The following is a 22,802-nucleotide window of genomic DNA, read 5'->3' as shown; positions in this document are numbered from 1 at the left end:
TAATGCACCAGGAGGGAAAGTTATCATCAATTCTTAACATTTTATTTCTTTACTGGGTTAAACAAGGAGCAGAGAAAACCCCTGATCCAAAATACAATGGAACTGAAAGCGTTACAGGTACAGAGACTACTGAAAACACAGAGTAGGATAATAGTTTTAATACAACTGAATTATAGCATGGTTTTGTTGTTTGGGTTGGTTTCCCCCCCTTCCCCCCCCTCCCTCAACTCCCAAACTGTTTTTGGAAAATAAATGTAATAGGAACTAGTGCAAAAAAGTTCTAAAGATGAAGCACAGTGTGTCAAGTGGCATAAGAAAACCGTCCCACCCCCTTCCAAAGACACAGTCGCTTTATTATGACAGCTGGCTCGTCTGCACTTTCTCTAGACCCTTATTTGGATTATATTGTGCCCCAATTAATTCCTTTGGGTCCAAGAGCTGTTCTCATTCTTCGACAGTTACTCCTTGTGAAAATCCAGTGCCACCTGCCAAATCATATTTTGTCAGCTATGCAGAGAGTCCAAAGAGAGATTTTGCTTAAGGGCTCCTTCACACTTCCACTCGACCCATATTTGGATTGTATTGTATATCAATTAATTCCTAGTTTCTTGTTCTGTGGCCACACCTTGCATAAATCCAATCTTACCTCTGAATCAGATCTTTATCAGACATGTAGAAAATCCAGAGATTTTGCTTAACCAAGCAAATAACTTTCTGAGGGCAAGAGCTGTTTGACAGTGGAACAGACTCCCTTGGGAGGTGGTGGACTCTCCTTCATTGGAGATTTTAAAGCAGAGGTTGAATGGCCATCTGTCAGGGATGCTTTAGTTGTGATTCCTGCATTGCAGGGGCTAGATGACCCCCGGGATCCCTTCCAACTATACAATTCTATAATTTTGTTCCTATGATCTTCAATTCAGTGGGCAAGATCAGATTTTCACAAGGCACAGTGGTGGATCAACAACAAGAAGTCTCAGAATCACGGGAACGAATAGCAGCATGATATGATTGAAATATGGGGCAAGCAAAAGGGTAGACAAGCCCTCTGTTAAGCAACACTTCCGCACATTCGGTGAGATCCAATTCAGCAGGCAGCAGGTAAGATCAGACTTTTTGCAAGGCACGGCAGTGGAAAGAATGAGAAAAGCTCTCGGACTTGGAGGAAATTAATTGGCACATGATGCAATCAAAACATGGGGTAAGCAAAAGTGTGGACGAGCCCAGAAAGGAGAAAGTAGGACAGAAACAAGGCAGGGAGAGAGTAGAAAGGAGGTTTTAAAATGTTGACTTCAGCAACATGACTTTAATCTTTTAAACCTCACCACTATATACCGTAAAAAATGACTTGTTCCCCCCCCCCCCCCCCCGTGGCAGGCCTGGCCTTGGTGCCTACAAGCACTTGAGAAGGGTTCAGCAGCAACCAGGCCCCGGGTCTCTGAATCACATCCTCCCAACCTCTCTTAGCTCACCAGATCTCAGTGGAGTGGCAAGAAGAGGCAGGCGTTGTTTTAATGTGCTGGGGCTCTAGTCCACCACAAAGGCCCTTGAAGTATTTTCAAATGAGATCATTAAAATAAAAATATATAAAACAAGCATCGTAAAGCAACATTTAAAATGAACCCACACAACACATTTTGAATACTAGATCAGAGCACCCCCCCACCCAATTGCCCTTGCCAGTTCCATTGGCTGCCTAGCCACCTCCCACCTCCAGCTTGTTTGGTTTAAGGGCTAGAACTTTGAATCATAGAATTGTAGAGCTGGAAGGTGCCCCAAGGGTCATCCAGTCCCACTCACTGCAATGCTTCCTGGGGGATGCTTCTCCAGAAATGTCCTCTTGGACATGGAGGAAAAGTGCTTTTTTAGGGTGACTAGAAATTGGGGGTGGGTGGGTACTGCTGCATTCTTGGACTGGAGAGTATCATGGTAAAGCCTTGTCCTTCTCAGAAGGTGACAGTGTTTGTATTGCCAACCATCAAATGAACAGGCACAACTTCTTGGGGCAGAGAAAGATAGGGCTCTAAACACATTTTTGCACTGCATAGGCAGGTTTTAAACAAAAATGCAAACACCATCAGCCAGGAGGTGAGGTGGTGATAATAACAGAATCACAGACCTTGGAATTGGGGCCCTGTGCATCCTGCCTGGTCTCATTCGGGCTGTAATAAACAGTTCCAAAGAACTGGAAAACAGAGGCAGAAGCATTTTCTGTGCATCACAAATGATGGGAGAAAGTCAGATTTCATAGAATCATAGAGTTGGAAGGTATCCTCCAAGGGCCATCTCATCCAACCCCCTGCAATGCAGGAATCTTAGCTAAAGCCCTAACAGATGACCTATTGCACCCCAACCTCTCACCTTGATGTGAAAGAAAAAAATTACCCAAAATAACCTCTACTTGTGGGGCGAACTTTGTTTGCATCAGAAGTTCTTAAAGGCCTTCTTTCTCTCTCTCCTATCACCTACCAAAGCCACTTTAGGGAAGGGGTAACAGTGAACCTGCTTTTATATCCAGAGTCTGGGAGTCCATCCCCAGCATCTTGGATCAAGCATAGGACCAGAATCTCTGAAATGTATCCTCCCATAAAAACCTGACCAAGCTTGGAGATCTTTGGGAGAGGCCCTTCTCTCGGTCCTACCACCCTCCCCAAGTATGCTTGGCGGTGACATGGAAGAGAGCTTTCTCAGTAGTGGCTGCTCCCAAACAACTTTGGAACTCCCTTCCTAGAGAAGACAGTCTGGCTCCCTCCTTGCTGTCCTTCTGGCCAGAAGGCAAAGACTGTTTTATTCAGGTAGGCTTTGGGGACTGACTTTTAAAAATAGATTTGGGTATTTCTAAGAGTTTAATTACTTTTTAGCAATTATCGTTTATATGTTTTCAGCTTTTTGTATCTTATCTGTGTGAGCTGCCTTGACTACTGGCCTGGGGAAAAGGCATGGGGTTGAGGGATACACCGTGGGTCAGGTGAGTTCCTTAAAAGAAACACAAAACTGTGCATATACAGTGGTACCTCAGTTTATGAACTTGATCTGTTCTGGAAGTCCGTTCTTAAACCGAATCCGTTCTTAAACCAAGGCGCGCTTTCCCTACCGTAATGAGGCCTCCCACTGCCGGTGCCCTTCCACCATTCAGATTCCGTTCTTAGACCGAGGTAAAGTTCGCAGACTGGGACACTACTTCCAGTTTTGCGGAGTTTGTAAACCGAATCATTCTTAAACCGGACTGTTCTTAAACTGAGGTACCACTGTACATGTAAAAAAAAATGGGGTCTTAGCAGACCACAAACTTAACACGAGTCAACAGTGTGATGCAGCAGCAAAAAAAGGCTAATGCAATTCTAGGCTGCATCAACAGAAGTCTAAGGAGTCCAGAACAAGGGAAAGAATAGCAACATTCTATTCTGGCAAGCTGGAAGGTTTGCAGGGGAGAGCAACCAAGATGATCAAGGGTCTTGAAACCAAAGCTTGTGAGGAACAGCTGAGGGAGTTGGAGAAGGGGAGACTGAGGGGCCACATAAGAGCTCTTCAAATATCTGAAGGGCTATCACAGGGAAGATGTAGCCAGCTTGTTTTCTGACGCTCCAGAGGTGAGGACCCGAACCAAAGGATTCAAATTGCAAGAAAGAAGGTTCCAACTAAACATTAGGAAGAACTTTCAATGGGTAAGAACTGTTGGAGGGTGGTGGATGGACTCTCCTTTACTGGAGGTTTCTAAACATGAGATAGATGGCTGTCTGTTGGGGATTCTTGATAATGATGATGATGTTAATACTATGATTACTGGATGAACATTGGGGGAAATTCTCTTTAGTAGAGCAGGGACAGTTCAAATAACAAGGAGAAACTCCAGGTTCAAAAGGGGAATATGTCTCTTGACTGCTCTGGGCCAAAAGAGACCTTACTTTAAAGGCTTCATTTAAAAAATGGTTTCTTTAAAAAGCCTGACTAGCAGCAACGGAAAGGGTGTGGGTTGTTGTTGTTGTTTTTAAATCATTATCAGGATCACAGAAAGTGGGAAGGCAGGAGTGATTTACTGTATTGGATTCCTGCATTGCAGGCATTTTACTAGAAGACCCTTGAGACCCTTTCCAATTATACCATTCTATGAATTTAACCCTTTCCCTTCCAAGCTGCAGTTCTGCCAATAAAACTCTTATTTCAAATATGAGGGAACTCCCAGTGATTGCCAAACCAATTCCAAAAATGGAAAAATTGGACCACACCACCGGGGGTGGGGGGAGGAGCAGGAGGGGACCTGCTGGTGGTGGCATGTCCTAGGACATCTCCCGGAGGACAAGGGTGATGCAGGCATGCCCTCAATTTAAGCTATTCAAGGAGCACTTGAAAAACCGTATCATAGAAGAGCTGGAAGAAACCCAAGCGCCATCTAGTCCAGCCCACTGCAATGCTGAAGGGCCAACCCATCACATAACATGGCTCGACTGAGAGCACTGAAAAGGTTGCTTGGGAATTATTAGTGACTGATGGAGGGTCCTACAGCTGGGGGCAGGGGGCAGCAGGGCAGTGCACCATCACAATTATAGTTTGGATTGGGCTGAGAGGATGATGGGGGAGGAAAAAAAAAACACAACAGATCTCTGCCAAGCCGTTTCTTTTGCCCCTAGGGCAAGTTACCCAGTATGGGGAAGAGATCACCGTGGCCCCATAAATTAGACATGTTATGTGTGGCGGCGGCCAGAGAAGTGGCCCTTGGTGGGCCGGGGGGGGGGTGCCTTTCCACAGAAGGCAGTTCTTTTCAAGCCCCACTGTGGGCCTTCCCTCAGACTCTTGAGCCTCTATGACACAGAAGGCCGACAGCTTGAGGCTTGCTGCCAACAGAACTATTGCCCCCCCCCCCGACCTGGCCTGAGGTCTGCAGCCGATCGAACCCTTTTCTCCAGAGGCCGTGCCTGAGGCTTCCTGCAAACATAACTGTTCTCCAGAGGCCCAGCCTAAGGCCTGCTGCTAGCTGAACCATTCCCCCCCCCCGAGACGTAGCCTCAGGCCTGCTGCTCACTGAGCATTCCCCCCCCCCCAGAGGCCCAGTCTGAAGCCTGCTGTTGAACAATCCCTTCTTCAGAGTTTGTTCCCACAGCACCCCAAACGCTTCAGAGACTCACCCGCTGCAGGGCGGGCCCTGCAACAACCTGCTCTGGGGGGGGGGTAGGTGGGAGGGGGCTCTGCGTTGGGGTGGCTTTGTCTGTGTCACCCCCAGTCCTGCGCCGCCACCCCCACCACTGTAGGGAGAGCTTCATTGTGCCCACCCAAACCCCTTCTTTCCTCCAGGTGAGAAAAGAGCTGGAGGTTTCCTTTTTCCCTGCCTTGCAGAGGAGGTTCACTCGTCCCTTGCGAGGGTCTCATCCATGGTGGGGAAGGCCCCCAAGCTCAGTCCCCCGCTGCTGTGCACGCTCGAGAAGGACACCATGGTGTGGAGGAGCATCAGGACCAGGACGCAGAACCGGATCTTGCTGTTGCTGAGGCGGGACCCTGCAGACACTGGCAGCAAGGACGGGTGGTGGTGGTGGTATTGGGTGTGGTGATAGTAGAGGTTGTAGTGCTGCTGCTGCCGTTGCTGGTGGTGATGGGGGGTGTTGTGTTGTTGGTCATGGAATGGCTCCGATTTGGCAGATGCATTGCGATTGCCTTCCAGGTGCCGGTCACAGGAGTCCCACCGCAAATCACAGCACTTGGCTTCCTGGTCAGGCAGCTCCTTCTCCAGCAACCCTGGCAGGATGAGAACAGAAACAAAGGAGGAGAAGGAAGAGGTGGAATCAGGAAATGCTAAATGCTACCTTCAGGAGAGCTCACCAGGGTTGCGCTACAGGAACCCTCAAATAGGCAGTTAAAAAGGAAGAAGCAAGCATTTGGAGGGAATGGCTTATTGCTTCCTTTGTCTCTATACTAATGCACAACACATGCTGTCAGGGCATTTGCTGGCTACCCTCGAGCAATGACACTCCAAACCAGCTTGTCTTTAATACTTTTATTGTGAAAGTTATTTATAATGCAAGAGTTTCATGAAAACATGTCTACTCAGTACTATCAGATTCTCCCAATGGCGCTTTTTGGATCCTCTCCCAGCAGAGTAGTTTGGGGACCCCAAATCTCCTCCCCCTGCGTTTGCGAGCCACTGATCGCCTCAGTTCCAGGGTGAATTTGAAAGGACGCCCCTCTGCTGTTTCCCCGCTGGAACTCTCTGCTGGCCCCTCCTTCCTTGCTGGTATCACAGGCTGCAGGTAGAGCTCTTGTATGCTGCCTGAGCCCTGGCCCGCTCCGCTCACTTCCTCCTTCCTGTCTCCTGTCCCTCTGCTGTTGTCCGAGCCATTCGAAGAGCTGGATTTGATGAGGGGTGGCTGTTCCCTGTAAGCCCACCCCCTTACACATGGGAAATAAACAGGGTGAATTCAAGCCCTTAATCATAGAACTGAAGAGTTGGAAGGGATCCCAATGGTCATCTGCAACCCCCTGTAGTGCTAGCGTTTCAATGGGCCAGCAATGGAAAAGCTTGAAAAATATGCATTTGGCTGAGTGGTATAAGAACCTAAGGACTTTGGCATTTGTGGGGGAAAATGACACATAAGCTGTGTGTTTCCAGGGTGGGGGATCCAGGAGGCTTCTATGCCACCTGGTGGGACTTTCATTTCCAGTGCTTTGGACACAGATGCTCAACATTTACCATCCATGCCAACTTGGGAAGTAGGAATGTATCAATTTTTATTGGTGGGTCTCACCATTTCTTTATCTCTTCATTTATTGCTTGCTTGCTTTGGATATGGGATGATACAGTACCCTGCTACTTCACTTTTGGGTTGGTAATTGTGTTAATATCTTTATTTTTTTTAAAAAAAACCCAAAAACACTAGGCAGGCTTTGGACAAGTCCAAGGCTAACTCCCTGTGGATACGGTAGTATCTTGGACAAGCAGAATAATTTTTGTCCAAATATACAAATCTAACAATTCCAATGAGCAGGGAATACAAGCTGTTTGACAGTAGGACAGACTCCCTCGGAAGGTGGTATGCTGTCCTTCATTAGAAGTTCTTAAGCAGAAGTTGGATGGTGTCTGCCAAGGTCTATCCAGCTGCAATTCCTGCATTAGATGACTCTTGGGTTCCAACTCTACCATTCTATGGTTCTATGACTAATGAAGGTGGTGGGCTCTCCATCAGTAGAGGTTCATAAGCAGAGGTTGGATGGCTGTCTGTCAGGGATTTCTGAGCTGAGATTCCTGCATTGAAGGAGGTTAGACTAGATGACACCTGGGGGCACCTCCTCACTCTACAGTTCTCTGATTCTATAACATAGATTCTAAGCCTCACCGGTGCAGATGAAGCCAGGCAACCCTCCATAGATCAGCTCGTCATTGTCAGGCAAGACGAAGGGACATCTTGTTTGCACCTCCAGGCAGTATTGCTTGCATGGGATCCGGTGTTGGCACTGCAGTTGGGTCACATTGAAGTACTCAGAGCACAGCCATGCCTTGTAGACAGCCTGCAGGAAGGGAGGAAGGAGAAGGGAGCATTAGAAAAATGGGATCCACAAGGTTGACACAGGTGTGAACTCAACAGGGAGCAGCCTTGCATGCTCTGAAGGTAGGAATAAAGAGAAACACTGTACAGAATGAATGTAAACCCAGCACCCCTGCAATTGGATTTGGAATAAACGTAAGGGGAGCTCTGCTGGATGAGGCCAGTGACCCAGCTGGTCTAGCATCTTATTCTCACAGTGTTCAAATGCCCCAACCATTGAGAAATAAAGGAATGCCTCGACCTGGACTTTTGCACGTTCTCAGTCAGGAAGACAAACACAGAACAGGTGCTGCAGATCACTGCAACAGCTCCCTCGCCATCCATGTCTCTTGGTCCCACAAACCTTGTGAGACAGCACTCCAGGCACCCCCCTCAAACTCTTTGCTAAATGCCCTGTTTATAAGCCATGGCCACGAGAGCTTCACCTGCTGGACTTCTTCCTGTTGTATTTCAGCCTTCGCTGATTGTGGGGGTCCAGGGTCTAGCAGGTGGCGCTGCTGCCTCTTGCTCCTATGTTTGAACACTAGGCTGAGCAGTTGAAACCTAACCAGAACTCACTCATTTTTGCTACCAGTTCAAAGTATAAGCACAGAGGTTAGGAACAAGAGATAAAGCTCCATAGTATCTCCTCTTCTGGGACGCGGGTGGCGCTGTGGGTTAAACCACTGAGCCTAGGGCTTGCCAATCAGAAGGAAGGTTGGCAGTTCGAATCCCTGCGACGGGGTGAGCTCCCGTTGCTCGGTCCCAGCTCCTGCCAAGCTAGCAGTTCGAAAGCATGTCAAAGTGCAAGTAGATAAATAGGTACCGCTACAGCGGGAAGGTAAACGGCGTTTCCGTGTGCTGCTCTGGTTCACCAGAAGTGGTTTTGTCATGCTGGCCACATGACCTGGAAGCTGTATGCCGGCTCGCTCGGCCAATAACACGAGATAAGTGCCGCAACCCCAGAGTCGGTCACGACTGCACCTAATGGTCAGGGGTCCCTTTATCTCCTCTTAGTAGTTAGTCAATGTGCACAGGTCGCAGAGAGGGTAAATAAACCTGCCTTTTAATATTTCCTCTGCATGACACAGTTCAAGTTGGCACCAGAGCAGCTCTCAAAATATTGCCCCTGGCTTTACAAATAATGATGCTCTGCCTAGCAGTTCGAAAGCACATCAAAGTGCAAGTAGATAAATAGGGACCGCTCAGGCGGGAAGGTAAACGGCATTTCCGTGCGCTGCTCTGGTTCGCCAGAAGCAGCTTTGTCATGCTGGCCACATGACCTGGAAGCTGTCTGCGGACAAACGCCGGCTCCCTCGGCCTATAGAGCGAGATGAGCGCCGCAACCCCAGAGTCGGACACGACTGGACCTGATGGTCAGGGGCCCCTTTACCTTTTTACTACAGTTATTTGCTTCCAAATGCTACCTTCCCCACCGCGGGCAGCCTCTTTCTCCCCCCCCTTTGTCTAGCTACACTCTTTTCTGCACCATCATCCTGCTTCGTTTCATGTTTGATTTCATTATCTGTCAAAATGGGTGTGGGTGTGTGATAACTCCATTCAAGAGAGAATGGATAACTAAAATCTGGGATGCAGTTATGCATGGTTAAGCTTCCATATATTGTGAGAACCAGAGTTGGTGGACAGCAACTCTCAAGAAATGGAGTCATGTTATAATGGAGTAGCACAGCAATACAGCACAGCTGTGATTCCTGCATTGCAAGGGGTTTAGACTAGATGACCCTCACTGTCCCTTTCCAGTTCTATGATCTAAGAACACCATCTCTCCTTCACTGGAGGTTTCTAACTAGGGGCTGGATGGCCATCTGTCAGGGATTCCTTAGTTGCAATTTGTGCACTGAAGGGGATTGGACTAGATGACCCTCAGGGTACCCTTCCAACAAGACAATTCTATGGTTCCGCATTATGTAAACAAGTGAACAAATGCACTAAAGAATAATGCTAACACCACCATCAATAAAGGGCTTCATTTAGCAGCGACACCATCAATAAGGAGCATCAGGCTCCAAATGTTTGTGGTGGTGGGGATATCCTTCTTGCCTCTTCTTCGGCAACGCTAGAGAAGGGGAAGTTTTGAGAGGGGCTGTTTCCTCCCTTCCCGTCCTTTGCTTGTGGCTACCACTCACTTGCTCACTCCCCCAAACTTGGTTGCGCTGCCCTGACGTGCCCACCCCCACATGCATCCTGCACATTTCTCTGGGAAGCAGATGTGGTTGCCATGGCAGCCATGAGCTGAGTGTTGCGGCTGGACCAGGATTTCCCAGCAGGAGAAGGAAACTGGCGGCTTCTGAAGGGAAATGACGGACAATCCTTCTTCCTATGCAATTCATAGAATTGTAGAGCTGGAAGGGACCCCCAGAAGGGTAATTGAGAACAACCCCTTGAAATACAGGAATCACCACTAAAGAATCCCAGACATTCAAACTCTGCTTGAGAATAGCCAATGTAGAGTTGTAAGGAAGGGGCCCCCAACAGTCATCCAGTCCAACCCCCTGTAATGCAGGAATCACAACTAAAGCATCCCTGAAATATGCTATAAAACCCATGGAAATGTGAGGTGTGGACATGCCCCACCCACAGGTCATGCTGTCTAAGAGAGTGAACTTTTCTCTAGCCTGCCTTGAAGGGCTACCGTGTGTGCCGAGCTTGAACAGATGCTCAAACATCTCATTAGCAGTGCTCATTTCCCCATATTCATGATTTATAAAACAGACCCAATTCAGATGCTCTAGCTGCAATAATATTGCAATTCCCAATAATTGCTGCCTTTAAAGGATAATTTTCTTTTTTTCTTCTTTTTTTTGCGGGTGGTGGTGGGGGGAAAGAGAGGGTTGCTTTGCTTCTAAGAATTATACTCTTGTTTTTATTGTTCCATTTTAATCCATGTATATTTTAGGCTAGAGTTGCATTTCTATACTCAGGAGTATTTGAAGAGGAAGCATTGAATAAACTGAAATGCTGCAATGCAAATATGTGCGGAAGAAATGAAGGAGGCGGCTCTGCTTTTCAAGGGAGGAGCAGCCAGCCAGAGCAGCACTGAGGAATCATAAGAGGATTTCCCTAATCCTCTTTTAAAACCATCCTGTAGGAGGGAGTTCCACAGATTAACTATGTGCTGCATGAAGGACTTCCTTCTCTCTGAATCACATCCTTGCATAGGCTGGAATCAGACAATGAGGGTAGAGAGAGATATGTGGTCCCACCCATTTTTAACACACAAGAAAGCTGTGATTCCTGCACTGCAGGGCTAGGTGACCCTTGGGTCCTTCCAACTTTATAAGGCAAACCTCTGCCTTGGGGAAAAGGATGAAGCTGTGGGGAAATGCTATGAGCTGCTGCCCTGACACCACAACATGGATACTTGGGATGAACTGGTTCAAGAAGAAGACATTCCCCCAAGACTAAGTCAGTGCCCCCTCCCTGGCATCAGCGAGGTGTAGTGGTTAGAGTGTCGGACTAAGGACCAGGGAGAGACGGGTTCAAATTTTCTTCCAGCCATGAAGCCCACTGGAAGTGACCTTGGGAGCCAGCTACTGCCTTTTGGCATGACCTACCTAACAGGGTTGTTGTGGGGATTAAATAAGGCCTAGGACCTGGAGACCCAAACTCCCACTTGGCCACAAAGTTTGCTGGGTGTGACCTTAGGGGCCTGTTGCAGCCTTCTCTCAGCTTAGCTCACCTCACAGTGGTGGTGTTAAGGATTAAATGAGGAGGGGGAGAACAATTAAAGCACCACCTCCAGCTCTTTGGAGGAAAGCTGGGGTGTAAGTGCAGTGAGTAAAGGTAAAGGTAAAGGGACCCCTGACCATCAGGTCCAGTCGTGACCGACTCTGGGGTTGCGGCGCTCATCTCGCTTTACTGGCTGAGGGAGCTGGCGTACAGCTTCCGGGTCATGTGGCCAGCATGACTAAGCTGCTTCCGGCAAACCAGAGCAGCGCACGGAAATGCCGTTTACCTTCTTGCTGGAGCGGTACCTATTTATCTACTTGCATTTTGAGGTGCTTTTGAACTGCTAGGTTGGCAGGAGCTGGGACCGAGCAACGGGAGCTCACCCTGTCGCGGGGATTCCAACCACCGACCTTCTGATCAGCAAGCCCTAGGCTCTGTGGTTTAACCCACAGCACCACCGCGTCCCTCAAAAATGCAGTGAGTAAATAAGCTAAATCCATGGTTAGATGTGATCTGCACTCCTGGAGGCTGGAAGCCAAGGCGAGTGGTGGGACTCCTGTCTGTTCAAAAGGAAAATGAGGCTACGGTTGCCACTCATAAGAACAGAAGAAGAGCCAATGACCCCCCCTAGTCCAACATCCTGCTTACACAGGAGCCAACCCGATGCTCCAATGGGAAACCCACAAGTAGGATCCCAGCACAAGAGTGACTCTTTCCACTTGTGGTCCCCAGCAGCTGGTATTCAGAAGCATTGCTACCTCAAGCTGTGGAAGCAGAGCAGAGCCATGTTGGCTAGTAACCATTGAGAGCCCTTCTCCACTATAGTGGGCATCATTGCCTTCTGTGGGAGTTTCTTTCATCTTTTGCAAATCTTCCGACATTGGGTGCTGACGAGTTCTAATGTTATGAGCGAGAGAGGAGAGCTTTCTTCCATCCACTTTCTCCATGCCATGCATCATTGTATAAACTTTTTATCATGTCATATCACCCCCCCCCCCTTTCTCCAAACTGTCCCAAATGCTGCAACCTTTTCTCCTTGGGGAGCCGCTCCAATTGCCTTGACTGCTTCACTTCCCCTTTTCTGAACCTATCCCAACTCCACAATATCCTTCCTGAGGTGAGGCAGCCAGAACTCTTCACAAATGCAGACTGTAGGTTTGCATAATGGGGCATTATGATACCAGCAGTTTTCAATTTTCAGTTCCTTTCTTTATGACCCCTAGCATTGAGCTTGCCTTTTTCACAGCCACCAAACACTAGGCCATCTCATTTGGATGAAGAGTTTGCAAGAATTCGCCCCACAAGATTTTTCAGATACCATCACAAAAATGGGTTTCCTAGTCCTTGGTACTTCTTTGCAGCTAAAATATCTCAAGCTCAAGCCCAATTCAAAGTGCTGGTTTTGACCTAAAAAGCCTTATGTGCCTTAGGATCCCAATACATCCCAATTGGAACTGCCCCGGACCCTACAACCATCATTTGAAGCCCTTTTCTGTGCTCCTCCTCCATGGGAGGTCTGCAGGTATGCCATGTGCGAATTGGGCCTTTTCAGTAGTGGCTCCTAGCTTGTGGAATGTGCTCCTCAATGAGAGCTCTTCTGGCACCATCATTGCATATCTTTAAGTGCCTGGCAAAAACATTTCTTTTCTGCCAGGTCTTTTTGGCTTTTAATTAATAATAGAATTGTAGGGTTGGAAGCGTTCCAGGGCTCATCTAGTCCAACCCTTGCAATGCAGGAATCTCAGTGAAAACACCCCTAACAAGTGGCCATCCAACCTCTGTTTGGAAACCTCCAATTGAGCCACCTTAGTTTAGAGTTACCAGACGTCCCCGTTTCCCAGGGACAGTCCCCGCATTTGTGAATAAGCCCCCGGACAAATTCCATCCCCGGAGTGTCCCCGGATTTCATCTAATGTCCCTGGGAAACGCAGCGGCTGCAATCTCAGCAGCCTGGACCAGTTGGCTCTGGCTGGCTTAAGGAGCTGCTCGGAAGTCCCCATATGATGGTGGTGCAGGGGCTCAAAGAGCAGCTTCTGGGCTGCCTTCACCTTCCCTGACTCCAGCAACTAAGTTGTGAGGGGGGCTTATCAGTTAGGCCTCCCTTCCCAGTTGAGGGATCCCTGTCCCCTCCTGCTTGCACGCAAGTAGGAGTTGGAATGGGGCTGCTCCGAAAGGCAGTGTGAAGCCTCCCTTCCCAGCTGGGGGATCCCTGCCCACTCCTGCTTGCAAGCTAGTAGGAATGGGATTGGGGTTGCTCCAATGGGAAAGGAGGCATCGCGCTGCCTGAGCCTCACCGCCACTCTTGGCCCTCCTCCTCCACCTTCCATGCCTGACCCACTGCACACTGCTTCCCCACCACCACCACCACCGAAGAATGCAACAACTCAGGAGCTGCCCAGGCTCATGGAGAAAGGAGATAGAAGCCTCAGAGGAAGGGGAAACGTGGCAGTTGAGGTCAAGGCAGCGGCTGGCCCCTCTGCCACCACCACTGCTGCAACATCAACGTCCCGAAGGTGTAGTATGTACCCGTATATTCTGGCGTATAAGATGACCCCCAACTTTTCCAGTTAAAATATAGAGTTTGGGATATACTCGCCGTATAAGAAATACGACCTGGCATATAAGACGACCCCCAACTTTTGAGAAGATTTTCCTGGGTTAAAAAGTAGTCTTATACGCAGGAATATACAGTATGTATGTATGTATGTATGTATGTATGTATGTATGTATTTAAAGTGTCCCCGGATTCATTGAAAAAAAATCTGGTAACCTTACTAATATCAATGATAATTTTATGATTCTATATCTTTAGCTCCCAGGCAAAAATAAATAAATAAAATCCTCTTTTGCCAGGTCTTTGGCTTTTAACTATGACCTTTTTTGCACACATGATAAGTTTTAATCGAGTTTGTGTGTGTGTACACACACACACACAGCCTCGGCCCAGTATACCTGAAGGAGCATCTCCACCCCCATCGTTCTGCCCGGACACTGAGATCCAGTGCCAAGGGCCTTCTGGTGGTTCCCACACTGCAAGAAGCCAAGTTACAGGGAACCAGGCAGAGGGCCTTCTTGGTAGTGGCACCCGCCCTGTGGAACGCCCTCCCACCAGATGTCAAAGGGATAAACAACTACCAGACTTTTAGAAGACATCTGAAGGCAGCCCTGTTTAGGGAAGTTTTTAATATGTGACATTTTAATGTATTTTAATCTTTGTTGGAAGCCACCCAGAGTGGCTGGGAAAACTCAGTTGGATGGGCGGGGTACCAATAATAAATTGTTGTTGTTGTTGTTGTTGTTGTTGTTGTTGTTGTTGTAAGCGGACCTTACAAGGGGCCGCTTGGGGCTTCGTGGAAAGCATGGCGTCCATGGGGCTGTCCCTGAATAAGTCTGGCCCAGCTCATTGCCATGGACATGCCTTGGACCTGGTGTTTACCTCTTTGGATGTTGGTGATCTGACACTAAGTAAAAGTGAAACTAAAGAAGTGCCATGGTCAGATCATTACCTGGTGCAACTGGACTTCTCTGCGACCCTTCCCCTCTGCAGGGAGGTGGGACAGATTCGGATGGTCCACCCCCACCACTTAATGGATCCAAATGGTTTCCAGGGAGTGGTAGGGGATGCTTTATCCCATGTTGATGGCCTTTCAGCTGATTCCCAGGTGGCCCGCTGCAATGTGGAGTTAACCAGGGCTATAAACTGTTTGGCTCCGAAGCGCCCTCTCCGATTGCATGGAGCCCAGACAGCCCCATGGTTTTCCACGGATCTGAGGGCAATGAAACAATCGCTGAGACGGCTAGAGCGCCGGTGGCGGATAACTCATTCTGAAGCTGACCGGACACGGGTTAGAGCTCAATGTTGAGCCTACCAAGTGGCGGTAGCGACGGCAAAGAAGACTTTCTTCACCGCCTCTATTGCATCTGCAGAAAACAGCAGCAGGAGACTTTTTCAGGAGGTACGCAGTTTAGTGGAATCACCTGCTCCATCGGGGCCCAGTATGGGCCACATGATCTCCTGCAACAATTTTGCAAAGTTTTTTTTGCAGATAAAGTCGTTTAAATTCGGGAAGAGGTAGACTCTACCGTGGGAGCAGGGCCGGGGCGGGGGAGTGCTAGAGGACTGTCTAGTCAAGTTGCGTGGGATCAATTTCAATCTGTTACCTCCGAGGATGTGGACAGGCTGCTTGGACAAGTGAAACCAACCACCTGTCTCTCTGATCCTTGCCCATTCTGGCTTATAAAAGCTAGCTGGGAAGGGCTGGGCGATGGGCTTCACGGGTTGGTGAATGCTTCTCTCTGTGAGGGAGCCTTCCCAGACCTGCTGAAAGAGGTGGTTATTAAACCGCTTCTTAAAAAACCATCTTTAGATGTGGCCAATATGGCCAACTATCGCCCAGTTTCAAATCTTCCATTCTTGGGCAAGGTTATTGAGCGAGTGGTTGCTGAACAACTCCAGACATGCCTGGAAGAAGTGGACCATTTGGATCCCTTCCAGTCGGGATTCAGGCCTCATCATGGGACTGAAACTGCCTTAGTCGCACTGGTTGATGATCTCTGGCGGGCTAGGGACAAAGGTGAGAGCTGTTTCCTAGTTCTGTTGGATCTCTCAGCGGCTTTTGACACCATCGACCATAACATCCTTCTGGACCATCTAGAGGGGTTGGGAGCTGGGGACACTGTCATACAGTGGTTCCGCTCCTTCCTCCTGGGCCGTGTTCAGAAAGTGGTGGTGAGGGATGAGTGTTCAGACCCTTAGGCTCTCATTTGTGGGGTGCCTCAGGGTTCTGGCTTATTAACATCTCCCCCATGCTTTTTAACATCTACATGCAGCCGCTGGGAGAGATCATCAGGGGGTTTGGGCTGGGTGTTCATCAGTAGGCGGATGATACCCAGCTCTACCTCTCTTTCAAATCAGAACCACTGAAGGCAGTGAAGGTCCTGTGTGAGTGCCTGGAGGCGGTTGGAGGATGGATGGCGGCTAACAGATTGAGGTTGAATCCTGACAAGACAGAAGTACTGTTTGTGGGGGACAGGAGGCGGGCAGGTGTGGAGGACTCCCTGGTCCCGAATGGGGTAACTGTGCCCCTGAAGGACCAGATGCGCAGCCTGGGAGTCATTTTGGACTCACAGCTGTCCATGGAGGCACAGGTCAATTCTGTGTCCAGGGCAGCTGTCTATCAGCTCCATCTGGTACGCAGGCTGAGACCCTACCTGCCTGTGGACTGTCTCGCCAGAGTGGTGCATGCTCTAGTTATCTCCCGCCTGGACTACTGCAATGCGCTCTATGTGGGGCTACATTTGAAGGTGACCTGGAAACTGCAACTAATCCAGAATGTGGCAGCTAGACTGGTGACAGGGTGCGGCCGCCAAGACTACATAACACTGGTCTTGAAAGCTCTACATCGGCTCCCAGTACGTTTCCGAGCACAATTCAAAGTGTTGGTGCTGACCTTTAAAGCCCTAAATGGCCTCGGTCCAATATACCTGAAGGAGCATCTCCACCCCCATCGTTCTGCCTGGACACTGAGGTCCAGTACCGAGGGCCTTCGTTGGTTCCCTCGTTGCAAGAAGCCAAGTTGCAGGGAACCACGCAGAGGGCCTTCTCGGTAGTGGCGCCCACCCTGTGGAACGCCCTCCCATCAGATGTCAAAGAGAAAAACAGCTCCCAGATTTTTAGAAGATATCTGAAGGCAGCCCTGTTTAGGGAGGCTTTTAATGTTTAATCAATTATTTTATTCTATTTTCTGTTGGAAGCCGCCCAAAGTGGCTGGGGAAACTCAGCCGGATGGGCGGGGTACCAATAATAAATTGTTGTTGTTCTTGTAAGCGGACCTTACAAGGTGCCAGATGGGTGGGGTATAAATAATAAATTATGATTGTTGTTGTTGTTGCTGCTGCTGCTTCTTCTTTTATTTGCAGTATATATCAGCAATAAGCCAAGAGTCATACATGGCTGATTTTTTACATTAAAAAATGGTTTCAATGTATTTATGTTTGTTCATTCCTTTAAAATATTGTATGTCACTTTGAAACTAGTAAAGGTAAAGGGACCCCTAACCATTAGGTCCAGTTGTGACCGACTCTGGGGTTGCGTCGCTCATCTCGCGTTATTGGCCGAGCGAGCCGGCATACAGCTTCCAGGTCATGTGCCAGCATGACAAAGCCGCTTCTGGCGAACCAGAGCAGCACACGGAAACGCCGTTTACCTTCCCGCTGTAGCGGCACCTATTGATCTACTTGTACTTTGACGTGCTTTCAAACTGCTAGGTTGGCAGGAGCTGGGACCGAGCAACGGGAGCTCACCCCGACGCGGGGATTCGAACCGCCAACCTTCTGATCGGCAAGCCCTAAGCTCAGTGGTTTAACCCACAGCGCCACCCGCGTCCCATTTTTGGGACTAGTATATTTAATTAATAATGATAGCAGTAATAACGTTGCCACAGTACAGAGCTTTTCACTTGCTGCTGGACTACAACTCCCATCCTCCTCCCTGACCTCTAGACATACTGACAACTGGGACTGATGAGAGTTGGAGTCCAGCAGCATCTTGCGACAGGGGCACATATGCCTGCGGGAAACCAGCATGCAGAACATGAGCACAAGAGCATAAGAAAAGCCTGCTAGGTGAGGCCAAAAGCCCATCTAGTCCAGAATTCTCATAGTGACCAACTGGATACCCTAAAGAGAGATCTGCAAGGAGGACCTGAGCACAAGAGCAACTCTCCTCTCTGGTGGCTTCCAGCAACTGGTACCGGTACTCAGAAGCACTGCTGTCTCAGATAGTAGAGCCAGAGCATAGCCATTCTGGCCAGCAACCATCAATAGCTTTCTCCTCTTCAAAAATTTGTCCAGTCCTCTTTTACAGCCACCCACCAGTGCCTCCTGCCTGAGTCCCATAATGTAACTGGGTACTATGGAAGACACATGAACTTCTGAGAGTTGGTTTCCAGCAACTGGTATTCAGAAGCATTCCTGTCTCACTGTTGAGGCAGAGCATAGCCATCATAGCTAGCAGCCACTGATGGCAAACCTCCCCAAATTCACTGACCCTCTGTTTTCCCTGCTTTGTAACACCACATTTTCCTGCTGTGCTTTTACTAAATTTCCATTCTGCACCTAGATCCGAGCCATGTTACCTCCCTCACAACCTGGACTCACCCTTCAAGCAGGGATACAAGACCTTTTCTTCCCCCACAGGGTACTTCAAATGAGTAAGGTAGGCAGGTGTGGGCAAGCAAATGGGGTTATATTAGTCACCCTTGGGCTCAAAACAGGGTCTGCTAGTCATCCCTGAGGCAAAACAAGTCGCTTACTCCCTGAGAGCCATAATGGTTAGAAGGTTGGAATACAGACCTGTGAGAGCCCGCCCCCTCTGGAGTCTGCTCCAGGAAACTCATGGGGGGGGGGGACAATGATGACAGTATCTGCCTGTCAGCCTAACCTACCTCTCAAGGATCAATGAGGATGAGGACCTGAGGACCAGGGTTCAAATTGCTGCTCAGCCCTATAGCTCACTGGGTGCAACCTTGGGGTCCAGCCACTGTCTTCTCTGAAGCTAACCTACTTGAAGGATCGTTGTGGGGATTAAATGAGGAGGAGCTGGCCCCTAAAGTGGAAATAAGTGCAATGGAGAAATGTAATGAAATAGGAGAAAGCCCAGACTCCTTCCATGCGAGATGAGGGGGCCTGGAAGGCAGTCTCAGGTCCTGGGGCAAACGCCCATTCTACAAATTCTCACAACTGAAAGCAAGTGTGGTGTATAATAATAATATAATAATTTATACTCTGCCTATCTGGCTGGGTTTCCCCAGCCACTCTGGGCAGCTTCCAACAAAATATTAAAATACAATAGTCTGTTAAACAATAAAAGCTTCCACTCAGGGGTCGCATAATGATGTAGAGGTTAAAGGGCTGAATTATGAGCTGGGTGATACTAGGGTTCAAATCCCCGCTTGGCCATGAATCTCATTGGGTGTGACCTTGGGAGCCAGTCTTTGCCTCTCAGCCTACCTTGCAGGGTTCTTGTGAGGATAAAACAGGGAGAAATATGGTATGTGCGCCACTCTTAGCTCCTTAGAGAAAACAGGGCAGTCTATAAATGTAATTAACAACAACAGAAGCAACGATGACGACGACAACCCTACCTTGCAGTCTCTCAGGCAGGAGCGCACGGAATAGTCCTCGGCCTGCAGGTACTTCTCCAGCAGCTCCTCGAACTCCTCGTACTTTTCCTGAGCGTGTTGGTCCAGCCTCTGGTAGGCCTCGAGACAGCTGCTGCAGGCTTCCCCGCGCTGCGCCCCGCCTGCCGCCGCTGCCACGTCGGCCAACAGGCTCCGGAGGCTGCAGTCCAAACTCTCCGCGGCGGCCATGCCTAGCAGCAGGTCCCAGACGGTGTAGTCTTGGCAGAACGGGAGCCGCAGGCCGCGGAAGTGTAGCTCCAGGAAGGCTAGCTGCGGCTGGGACGCCTCAGCAGGCGCGGCGACCGGGAAGGCGGGCCCGGGCGGCCCTAGCAAGAGGCGGCGGTGGCTGCAGGCAGAGCTTAAGTCCGGGCAGGGCTGCGCCGTGCCGTCGGGGCTGCTCGCCGCCGCGGCTTCTGGTCTGGGAGGCGCGGCCGGTTGGCCACAAGCTGAGCTCAAGTCTTGGTTGGGGCAGAGCTGCGCCTCCGCTGTCGGGGCTGCGCCTCCACCGCTCCTCACCACGGCCTCCGGCCGGGCGACGCTCCTATCCTGGGCTCTGAGCTGGGCCCCGGCGGCGGCGCAAAGCCAGAGGCGGTCGGAGAGAAGGACGGTGAAGAAGAGGAGAGAGGCCAGCGACAGGCGCCATTTCTGGGCCCGCTCCGAGTCGGCGCACGGTTTCTCGGGGGGGTTCGGCGGGGTTCGGATGCAACGGCGGCGGTTCTGGGAGGCGGCGCCGCCGGTCATATTTTTGGAGGGGGCGGCGGCGGGGGGGCTCCGGCTCCTCTTCCTTCTCGGGGCTCCTCTCCGCACCCCCTCCCCGGTAATGTCACCGGTCTCCTCTTCCTCCTCCTCCGCGGCATGGTGGCTCGGCGACGACGGGCGGCGGCGGCAGAAGCATCCCCGGCCACGAGGCGACGCGCGGCGGCGGCGCCCCCCGTCCGCCGCCGCGCCCTCCGCCGCCGATCCCCGCCCCGAGGGCGCCCCCAGCCTCTTCCTGCCGCTGCCGCCGCGGGGCTGCTGCTGCTGCTGCTAAGGGCTCCCGCCGGGCAGGGCATGGTGCTGCGTCGCCGACGACGGGAGGCCCCTCACCATGGCCGGCCCCGGCGCGTCGGCATCCCCCGGCTCCGGCTCCGTCCGTCCGTCACCGCTCGGCCCTCCTCCTTCTCCCCCTCCCCTCCATCCCCGCTCAGCTCCGACGGGGCCTGGCCGGCCGGCTCGCTCCCGATCGCCCGCCGCGCGCCCGCTCCGCCTTCGCCCGCTTCTCCTCCGGACCGCCGCGTCGCGGAGCAGGAGCCTGGCGCCGGGGGGAACTCCGCCTGCCCATCGCTCGCCTTCAAGCCGTCGCCATCTTCCGTGAACACCTTGAGGAATGGGGTGGGCTGCTGCTGCCGCTGCTGCTGCGCGAGGGCGCGTGCGCGCTGCTTGCTACCGGCCCCAACACCCCTCGAGCCAGCGGCGCGCTTCCTCCTTCCCTTGGCCCGACAGCTAGTGGGGCAGCGGGCAGAGATTCCTTCTGGTGTCCGCCTCCAATCAGGGCCCCCTCAAAAAATCCCCCTCCATTACCCCTTCCAGGCACCCTCTCCGGGCAACTTTTCCCCAGGAGGGACGGAGAAACGGCTTCGGGCTTCCGTCGACGGTTCCGAGCATCTCCATTGTCGCAACAGCCTCTCTTCGCGGCATAGCTCTCAAGTTTCGGATTTGAAAATAAGGGATCAGCATCCTCACCTGTCTACAATTCTCAGGGACAGTCCACGCTGCGGTAATCCCCACAGGCTAAAAATTAATTTACACCAGGCTACACACCGTCCTTCCCTCCTCCCAACAACCCTAACCCTATTACTCCTTGCTGGCTGTCACACACACCTGTGCTATTCTGTTAAGGGTATTTGTAGCCTTTTTATGGCTTATGGGATTCCATAATCTTTATGTTTTGCTGCCCTCAGACTTATAGTAATAATTTATAGTAATAATTTAATAATAATAAATAATCTGTTTGCTTTCTTGTGCTTTTGGAAGCCATGCATAGCTTCTAGTCTCTATTTGTATTGTAGAACTGATGCTTATCATTCCTGTTTTCTTGCTGATATTTGAATTGCCCTGTAAGTATTTTATTGATATGGATTTCCCTGTTGTCTGGAAACAGCTTTGAAGTCACATCTGACAGAAAGCACCATATAAAAACCTTAAACAAGAAAATACTGTGGAACAACTGCATGGCGACTAGCACTGCATGGGGGGGGGGGAGTTTGCCACAGAAAAGTCATAATGAAGAAGCTACCGGTACTTCCAGCTTCTTACTTTCTGTGAGGATGCTGTATCACTGGGTTTCACAGATCACCTTTAAATGCTGTATCAATAAACAACAGTAACGTCTCTGACCTGAGATAATTACCTTTAGCTGCTATATTGATGAAAAATATGAGCATCTCTGATCTGTGACCTTTGACGGCTAGTCCCAGTTAGTATTCTCTAATGGGGGGGGGGGAGAGATGCACTCCATATGATCCCAAATGCATATATCCTTTGCTGCCCCATAAACAAACCCTCTCACATTCAGCTTGGGCTTGCTCTCCTGGGTGCTGAATCAAGTCAAGGTGTGCATGTGTGCGTGTGTGCGTGCGTGTGTGTGTGTGTGTGTGTGTGTGTTGAATCAAAGAAAGGAGGTGTTGAATAAACTAATGGGCTGTGTGTATGTGTGTTTAATCAAATCAAGGGGTGTGTGTGTGTGTGTGTGTGTGTGTGTGTGTGTGTGTGTGTAGGGGGTGTTGAATCAAATAAAGGGGTGGGGGTGTTGAATAAACTCATGGGCTGTGTGTATGTGTGTTGAATCAAGTCAAGGTGTGTGTGTGTAGGGGGGTGCTGGATCACATAAAGGGGTGGGGGATGTTGAATAAACTCAAGGGCTGTGTCTCTCTCTGTGTGTGTGTTGAATCAAGTCAAGGAGTGTGTGTGTATAAAGGTAAAGGCGCCCCTGACCATCAGGTCCAGTCGTGTCCGACTCTGGGGTTGTGGCGCTCATCTCGCTCTATAGGCCGAGGGAGCCGACGTTTGTCCACAGACAGCTTCTGGGTCATGTGGCCAGCATGACAAAATTGCTTCTGGCGATCCAGAGCAGCGCACGGAAACGCCGTTTACCTTCCCGCCGGAGCGGTCCCTATTTATCTACTTGCACTTTGATGTGCTTTTGAACTGCTTAGGTGGGCAGGAGCTGGGACCAAGCAACAGGAGCTCACCTCATTGCAGGGATTCGAAATGCCAACCTTCTGATCAGCAAGCCCTAGACTCTGTGGTTTAACCCACAGCGCCACCTGAGTCCCTTGTGTGTGTGTATAGGGGGTGTTAAATCAAATAAAGGGGTGGGGGTGTTGAATAAACTCAAGGGCTGTGTGTGTGCTGAATCAAGCCAAGGGGTGTGTGTTTTTGTGTG

At 50.2% G+C, this 22,802-nt stretch overlaps 1 protein-coding gene across 1 annotated transcript; it reads right to left on the bottom strand.

The window, feature by feature from the left end:
• Positions 1–20: 20 nt before the first annotated feature.
• NALF2 (NALCN channel auxiliary factor 2) lies at positions 21–20,119 on the bottom strand. The gene is made up of 3 exons (XM_035113946.3): positions 19,343–20,119; positions 7,320–7,491; positions 21–5,724 (listed from the first exon to the last, which is right to left on the bottom strand). The coding sequence occupies exons 1-3, from the start codon at positions 20,117–20,119 to the stop codon at positions 5,336–5,338; spliced, it is 1,338 nt and encodes a 445-aa protein (XP_034969837.1). The 3' UTR covers positions 21–5,335.
• Positions 20,120–22,802: the final 2,683 nt, after the last annotated feature.

Source organism: Zootoca vivipara, chromosome Z2 (genome assembly GCF_965207765.1).
Source record: "Zootoca vivipara chromosome Z2, rZooViv2.hap1.1, whole genome shotgun sequence".
Classification (NCBI taxonomy): domain Eukaryota; kingdom Metazoa; phylum Chordata; class Lepidosauria; order Squamata; family Lacertidae; genus Zootoca; species Zootoca vivipara.
This window is presented reverse-complemented; position numbering and strand designations above follow the sequence as displayed.